The sequence below is a fragment of the Condylura cristata genome, unplaced genomic scaffold, assembly GCF_000260355.1.
Source record: "Condylura cristata isolate star-nosed mole 26May11 unplaced genomic scaffold, ConCri1.0 scaffold00051, whole genome shotgun sequence".
NCBI classification, from domain to species: domain Eukaryota; kingdom Metazoa; phylum Chordata; class Mammalia; order Eulipotyphla; family Talpidae; genus Condylura; species Condylura cristata.
In genome coordinates, this window is record NW_004567152.1 from 818,959 (window position 1) to 827,344 (window position 8,386).

Here is an 8,386-nt window from a genome sequence, read left to right on the forward strand (position 1 = left end):
CAGATTGACAAAGTACACTGCTGAGGGGAGCAGCGGGTGGGTCAGGAGAGGTCTGCCATGCCATGTGGATCTCCTCTGGGGCAGGCGGGGATCGAACTCATGCGGAAGTGGCTTAAGCTTCTTAGTGCTGTACTTTAACCCACTGCGCCACCAGGGAAGGCCCTATCGCTAGTTTTGTATGAGAAAATATTTTCCCACTCAGTGGGATGTCTGTCTGTTTTTTGTAATGTCTCTTTTGCTGTACAGAAGCTCTTTAACTTCATGTAGTCCCATCTATTTATCCTTGCCTTCACTATCGTTGCATTGGGTGCTCTGTCTTTAAAGATGTTGCTGAAGTGTATGTCGTGGAGTGTTGGACCATCTTTGCTTCCAGGCATTTATGGTTTCTGTTCTTATGTCTAGGTCTTTAATCCACTTCGAGTTGATTTTTGTGCATGGTGTGAGGTAGTGATCTGTTTCATTTGTTTGCATGTAGCTTCCCAGTTTTCCCAGCACCATTTGCTGAACAAACTTTCTTTGCCCCATTGTATCTTCTTTGCTCCTTTGTCAAAGATTAGCTGTCCGTGAACCTGTGGGTTTATATCTGGGTTTTCTATCCGAATCCATGTTACAGGGAATTCTTTAGTCATTTTTTAAAAAGTTTAAAAACAGGGACCTCCCCGGTGGCCTAGGGGTTAAGTGTCAGTGCTATCACCGTGATGGCCTGAGTTTGATCCCTGGCCAGGGAACAGACCTCTGTCTTGCCCACTGCTCCCCTCAGCAGTGGATTTCAGTATATCTGCCTGTTCTGATCCCACTCTTTTTCTTGTGAGCCTTCTCACCCTCTGGACCTCTGGCATATCCCTCAGTTCTTTCACTCAAGTAAAATAAATTTTTAAAAAAACTGTACAATAGGTTACATATACACAATGGAATATTACTCAGCAATCAATCAAACAATAAATAAACACATGCCTTTGGCAGCAACATGGATGGAACTGGAAAAGATCACACTTAGTGAAGTAAGCCAGAAAGAAAAGATGGTTTCTCTCATAGCAGGAATAAAATGGAACAGGCAAGAAAATAACAATGATAATGAACAGCTATATACCAGAGACATTTTATGGGGATGGAGTGGGGAATGGGATCAAAAACAGTGGGGGGAGGGAAATGCACTGGACTCCAGTGATGGCACAGGGTGATTTGGTGATGGGAACCCCAAGCGGATTGCAACTGAGACGGAAAAATGCACAGAATGATGTAAAAATAAACTATCATTAAAAAAAACAACTGTACAAGAAAGAAATAATTCTTTTTTTAAAAGTGTAAAAACGGAGGTAGAGACCCTCCATCTCATCTGCTGTATCTCTTGGGGCCTGTTTCTCCATCAACCATCTAAGGGGATCATAAATAATCATTTATGAAAACAAGCAGCTTGGTTCCAGAACTTAAATTGTGGTGTCACTCAGGGGCGAGGTCATCACATAGCTTTACTCATCAAAAAAGGATGATACCTGAAAATAACCCTGAAGGGTTATTTTAGAAGACATACCTCTCTCAGAAGCAGGAGGAGACTTAGTAAAGCTTAACTAATGAACTGGGCAGGTCTCCAACTTACTGCTAAAGCGGACAGGCTGCGCCACATTCACCGAGTGGAAATGCGGGGGGTCGCCCCCCCGGGCCTGTCTCTGCCTTGGATCCACAGCATCCTTCCCATGGTACGGACGAGTCTCTCCAGTCACTTCTGAAAGCAAAAAAGGGAAAGGAGCTGTAAACATTGCTCATGTCAGGGACCCCAGATGCTATTTGTGGAAGTGAAGCCATCGGCAGCCTAGGGAGAAATGAAGGGGAAACAGGTGAAATAACAGTTAAGTAATCAAAAGTCAGACACAGACAGAGGAAGCTTCTTTGTACTAAGCAGGCATCTCTGTGGTTCAGGGGGTAATTCTGTGCCCTACTTTTTTCCATCATTTCTCTTCCACTACATTCCAGCAGGATACAGGCCTTTGTCAGTAAGACGGGGTAGGGCTTAACTGAAAGGATGGGTCTGATCCCAACTATTCTGGGGAGGAGGCAGAGCTCAGGGCGCGAACCTTACAGACCTCTTAAGACCACCTCTGACAGTAAAGAATGTCCTTCTGAAAACCACAGCATTTCCCACTTTGTACTAGTCGGCAGAGGTGCTGCTCTCATAGTTGAGGCCACCTTGCGTAGCCAGCCCCAGAGTACCAATTTCAAGATCAGACACCCCAAAACAACCTTACCTCTCCCTTTTCCTCTCAATCTTGGTGCACCAGGCACTATCCTAAGCATAGGGAAGACTCGGTGAACAAAACAGAGGATGGTCCTGGCTCCTCCTTGGTCTCTTCCATTCAGTAACTGGCTACGATTGAGGCGAGTCCACATGCGTACTCCAATCCCAGAACCTATCTGGTATCTGGGAGCGTGTTCCCTGCACACGTACTGTTCTTGGTGTTTTTCTTGCATCACCAAGACTTTGGAGCAGTCCCAAGTCAGAATGGAAGCCCACAGACAGAAACATGAAGGAGGGCCCTTGGTTGACTTGCTACTGAAAATAACAAGGAAAGGGAAACATCTTAGGTGAAAATGTAGGTACAGAAGTGTTAAGAGACTTGCTTCAGAGCAGAAGGGAGGTGGGCTTGTTAAGGGGACGGATGTCCTAAAGGAACTCTGCACAGTCTTATGGACTCCACCCCTACTCCAGCTTTCTGGACCCTACACCCTACTCCAGTGATTGGAAACTACAACTCCCAGCAGTACCAGGGAGAGAACTGCGAGGACCCAAAAGCAGAGCTAGCAGGAATTCTGGGACATTTGGGGGATAAACAGGGTGCGATTGCATCTCTCACTTTCTCGCTCGGGAAGTAGCTCTCCTGACCGCGTGACTGGGTGTGTTCAGTCAACCTAGCCATAAGGTATTCCAGTTACTTTGTATCCCGCTCTCTTTCCCTGGGTTGTTTCCTATTCCTTTCCCCTTTTGTAAATAAACCCATTATTGACTCTTTTGTGTGTACCTGCAGTATAACTTAATTGTGAGCACGCAGGTGAGGCCCCACAGACAGGCGGCCCAGTCCACTCTGGGCTACCCTGTAACAGGCCCTTCTACTGAAAACCATAGAAGCTCATCTTCCCCTACCTCACTGATACATGAAACCCATTCCTGCAGGTCTCTGTAGGTAGCAAGGGCTGTGTGTGTGCGCACACATGTACTTGTGTTTCTGTCCTAGAAACAGGTGCCTCCTGCCCTGGCCACCTATAGGTCCATTGCTTCCCCAGCACAGGCCTCATAATGGGAGCTGAAGGGGCTGGTTGGAGCATAGAGTCCAACAATAGAGTCAGGGAAGACAACAGTCTGCTTGCTTTCCAAAAGCATCTGTCCAGAAATGAACATAACTGCATCTCTAAAAATAAAAACTTTCCCAAATATTGCATTAGGGTTTAGGTAAGCTTATAATCTCTTGCTGGCAAATGAACAAGCCAGCAAGACACATGTCTCTAGTACCTTTAAGCTGTCAGAACACACAAAACTTTTCTACTTTTTACCCAAACAGGTTGAGAATCATAGACAAAATCAAATGTGGCAGCTGTCCACTGCCCAGCTGTGTCTATGCAGGAGCATCTTTCCACACCCTCTCTCCCTCTGCAGGGCAGAAGCCTCCTGCCTGCCTATGACCTGTACCAGGCCAGGACTTCTCTGCACTGACCTCCCTCAGTGGAGGCAGCTCTCCTAAGGTTGCCTGCCTGAACTCATGCAGACCTCTCTCAGCAAGCCTGTCATCCCTTCCAGGGCCTATAAGTGTCCAATATTGCTGTCCTTTTCCCTAATAAACCTGCTCTTTAAATATAAATAAACCTTAAAAAAAAAAATCAAATGTTGGGTTTCCCTGGCTGAGAGGTTAAAGTCTCAGCGCTATCAAGCTATCACCTGCCAGTGTCGCATGAGTTCAATTCCTGGCAAGGGAGCAGGCCCACAAGGTACTGCAGACCTCTCTTGTCTTGACTGCTGCTGTCCTCAGCAGTGTATTTCAGTAGATCTGCCTGTTCTGCTCCCTGCTCTCTCTGTTCTGCTCCCTGCTCTCCCCCTGACCCCCACACCTCTGGCCTACAACCTAGTTCCTATATGTATAAATAAATTCTAAGGTCCTCCTGGGTGGCACAATGGCTTAAAATGCAGCACTATGAAGCTAGTTGCAGCCACTTCAGCATGAGTTCAATCCCCAGGCACGGAGCTGACCCACATGGCATAGCAGACCTCTCCTCTCTCGCCTGCTGCACACCTCAGCAATGTACTTCGTCCATCTAGCTGTTCTGCTCCCAACTCTGTCTCTGGTAAATCCTCTCCCCACAACCCCCCACACCTCTGGCCTACACCCCAGCTCTTGTATGCATGAATTAAAAAATCTTTAAAAAAAAAAAAGCCAAGAAAGAAGGCAGCAGACACACCCCGATCGGGTCTCCTACACTTCATGTGCTTAAGCAGCCCTGCACTTGCCGCACCCGAGCATGAATGGAAGGACTCTAACTTGGGGCATACCAATTCAGTCAAAAAACGAGGACTCTGTACTTCGGAGTGGAGGGCAAACCCCTTGTCCCGCTTACTCAACTAAATTTCCAAAACCCCAGTCTGACTGGAACATTCCTATGTGGAAATATCTGGTCAGCTTAAGAAAAAGGTCCAAAGAGGAGATACTCAATGAAACAGAACAACCAATTCACCCTCAGGAAGCCCACATGCACAAAGCTTCAACTCTGCCCATGATCCAAACGAAGCAAACAGGCAAGGGCCACCAACAGAGGAAAACACCACCACGTGAAGTACAGAGACATGACAAATTACAAACAACATGCTACTAAGTTTATCAAAGTGAGAGATTATGTTGTACACATTAAATAATAATAAGGAACAGACAACACTAATCGCCTAACACACACCAAAAAGAGCTCTCCTAGAAATGCAAAAAAAGATTGAAAAAATGGAAACTCTTTAAAAGATGTGGTACTGGCCCTCCCTGGTGGCGCAGCAGGTTAAAGCACAGCACTGAGAAGCTAAAGCCACTTCCACATGAGTTTGATTCCCGCCTGCCCTGGAGGTGACCCACATGGCGTGGCAGACCTCTCCTGACCCGCCTACTGCTCCCCTCAGCAGTGTACTTCGTCGATCTGCCTGTTCTGCTCCCCACTCTTTCCTCTGGTGAAGCCTCTCACCGCCCCTGAGCCTCTGGCCTGTACCCCAGTTCTGTATGCACAAATAAATAAATCTTAAAAAAAAAATGTGATACAAGCAGAAACTTTCTAAAAAAAAGACAAAACCCAGAGACTGAAAAAACTCAGGTGACCAGTCCCATCTAAAAAATAAATAAATAAATAGATAACTAACTAAATAAATAAATCTTTAAAAAATTCTTTTCTATTCTAATAACTTCTATTCTAATAACCAGAAGTTTCAGAAATACGGAACAGACAAAAGGGAAGAGAGGGGAAAATATAGTAATTCCTTTCTCTAAACTTGAAAGGCTGAGTTTCTAAAATGAAAAAAATCTTGAGTGACCACAATGTACCAACCCTCAAACTTTCAGGAAGAAAACAGGTTACAACTTCAAAGAGTACCCACAGATTTAAAGTTTATACAATAGAGCACTATCTTCAAAACTAAGTGAAAAAGGACCCTCCCTGGTGGTGCAATGGGTTAAAGTGCAGCAGTATGAAACAACCTGCAGCCACTCTTCAACTCCTGGGCAGGGAGGTAACCCACATGGTGTGGCCGCCATCTCCTGTCACACTCCCTGCTCCCCTCAGCAGTATATTTCAGTAGATCTGCCTTTTTTGCTCGCCACTCTGCCTCTGGTGATAAATCTTTAAAAAGAAAAAAACTGTATGGAAAAATGTTTTCTAGATTTTAATTTTATTTCCAACAAATCTGTCCTCTATGAAGGTAAAATAAAGATGTTATCAGACATACAAACAAGGAGTCAAAAACATTCCATGTCCCCTTTCTACAAGAGTTACTGAGGCAATATTACACTTGGTGGGAGAACAACCCAAAATAGATAAACCACTAAGCCAGTTAACAAAGGATCTAACTCAGCAGAGAAGAGGGCGAAATCTACTGATTTTCCTATGCTGATGGTGCAGAGAGTCTCCGAGAGGACAGCTGGGAGGTGGGCAGCTGGCCAGCCAGCAAGCACTAGTCTGACAGGAGTGGTCAGGAGACCCTGGAGAGGAGATCCCAAAGTAACTTCAGCAGCATACAGGAGAGAGCTTCAATTAGGAAATTGGTCCTGCTAAGGACTTCTTTTTAAAGATTTGTTTATTTATACATACAGAACTGGGATGCTGGCAAGAGGTACAGGGGCAGTGAGAGGCTTCACCAGAGACAGAATGGGGAGCAGAACAGGCAGATCGCGGAAGTACACTGCTGAGGGGAGCAGCGGGCAGGTCAGAAGAGGTCTGCTGCGCCATGTGGGTCACCTCTGGAGCAGGGGATCGAACTCGCACTGAAGAGTGCCACAGCATACTTGCAGTGCCATGCTTTAACCCATTGTGCCACCAGGGGGTGCCCAGACCTTTTTTTTAAGTGGAAAAGCTTGGTAATTCCTTTAAAATGAAAACATGAATTTTAAATGTGGCCCAGAAATGTCATCACAAGAGAAATGAAAGCATATTTCCACACAAAAACTTATGCTTAATGTTCATAGGAACTGTATCCACTATTCCCAAAGTGAAAGCATTAATGAGTGGTATGCAAAACGTGATTTACCCATACGATAGAATATTTGGTCAAGAAGGGAACAAATAACTCATATATGCTACAACATGGATGAACCTCAAGAACATTAGCTAAGTGAAAGAAAAGGTGGGAAAATGCATGATTCATTTTCTGTAATATGTCCAGAAAAAGCAAGTTTCTAAGACCCAGAGAAAAAAGTACTGTTTGCCTGGAAATGGGGAAGGGAACAGACAACAGTAACTGAAAATGGACAGAGGGCTATTTTGGGGTTGATGGAACTATTCTAAATTGATTGTGGGGATGATGACTGCAGAATTCAGTAAACTCACCAAAAACCTCTGATTTACTTTTAAAACCGAGCAGGCTGCTGCTACCATGGGGTGTAAGTGGGCTTAGGCCTGGCTTGGTGCTGTGCGCAGTTTGCTGGCCAACCCCGGTGCTGGGAGCAGCAGCCTGGCACAGGCCACTAGAATGAATGTCCCTCCCACTCAGCAGCAGATACCAAGTGTACCGACGCCAAGTTGCCTACAAGTGAAGCCCTGACTTCACTGTAGGTCGGGTCTGGATGTCCGGGCAAAGGTCTTGCTTTTGATGTGATGCTAGAATTTAAAAAATGGACAGGTCTGAGTGAAGCTTGACTGGCACCAACCAGACAGCTGCAACTGTGAAGGCCAATTAGGCTTGACGGCAGAGATATAAGCAGAGGCTCAGGAGGGCTAGGATTCATCAAACGGGTGGATTCAGATCTTCAGATTAAGACCTTCGGGTCACACTTGTGAGGAAGACTCATCCAGACTTGCTGAGAACTTCACAGACCTCCACATCTGACCTGTTTGCAACTGCAGCCTAATCGCTGCTCCTGCCTGCCTGCGCGTCACCTGCTGAGAGGCACTGCTAGTCTGTGTGCCCCTTGACCTGGGCCTCACGTCTCAGATGGGCGTTAACACTTATACCTGTACTCTGAACTGTGGCCACGCACTGCTGACCTGTGCCTGACTACTTCTGAGAGCTGACTAACACTTCTGATCCTCCACGTCACCTCCCAGTGACAACACTGGCACTGCCTTGCTCGGTGTCAGGGTGTGAACAGGTGTTGCTGGCTGCTGTAGCGCCACCTCAGCAGTGCACCTCTGACCACTTGTTGGCGAGCCATCAACTCTCGTCCCTCAAGGGGATGGCACCATCGTGAATGAGCGGCCCATTTGGACTACTGGACACAGCAGTCACTATCTGGGGGGAGGCAGCTGGCCATCTGTGGCCTTAGAAAACTCTTTTCCAATCTCCCCTTTGTTAATAAACCCCCTGGTTGTTGCACCCTGAAACTGAGTGGGCTTGCAATTGAGAGCACATGGGGGTGAGAATCTACAGACCTGTCTCCTGGTTTTGACAACTTTAAAACTCATTGTTTTAAAACCAGTTAATTTTGCGGCATAAAAATCCTATCTTGGGAACTCCCTGCTGGTGCAACGGGTTAAGGCGCAGCACTCTGAAGCTATCCGCAGCCACTTCAGCATGAGTTCAATCCCAGCCAGGTTGCTGACCCACAAAGGGCAGCAGACCTCTCCTGTCTCACCCACTGCTCCCCTCAGCAGTGTATTTCGTCAATCTGGTTGTTCTGTTTCCCCTCTGTCTCTAGTAAATCCTCTTACCACCCCTGAA

General features: G+C 46.4%; 1 protein-coding gene across 1 annotated transcript in view; it reads right to left on the bottom strand.

Annotated features, from left to right (window-relative positions):
- DGCR2 (DiGeorge syndrome critical region gene 2) overlaps positions 1-8,386 on the bottom strand; it is a 49,925-nt gene that overhangs the window by 21,656 nt on the left and 19,883 nt on the right. Inside the window, exon 2 of the mRNA XM_004694958.2 lies at positions 1,598-1,723. Within this exon, the coding sequence (XP_004695015.2) occupies positions 1,598-1,723 (126 nt within the window). The remainder of the gene's footprint in view (positions 1-1,597; positions 1,724-8,386) is intronic.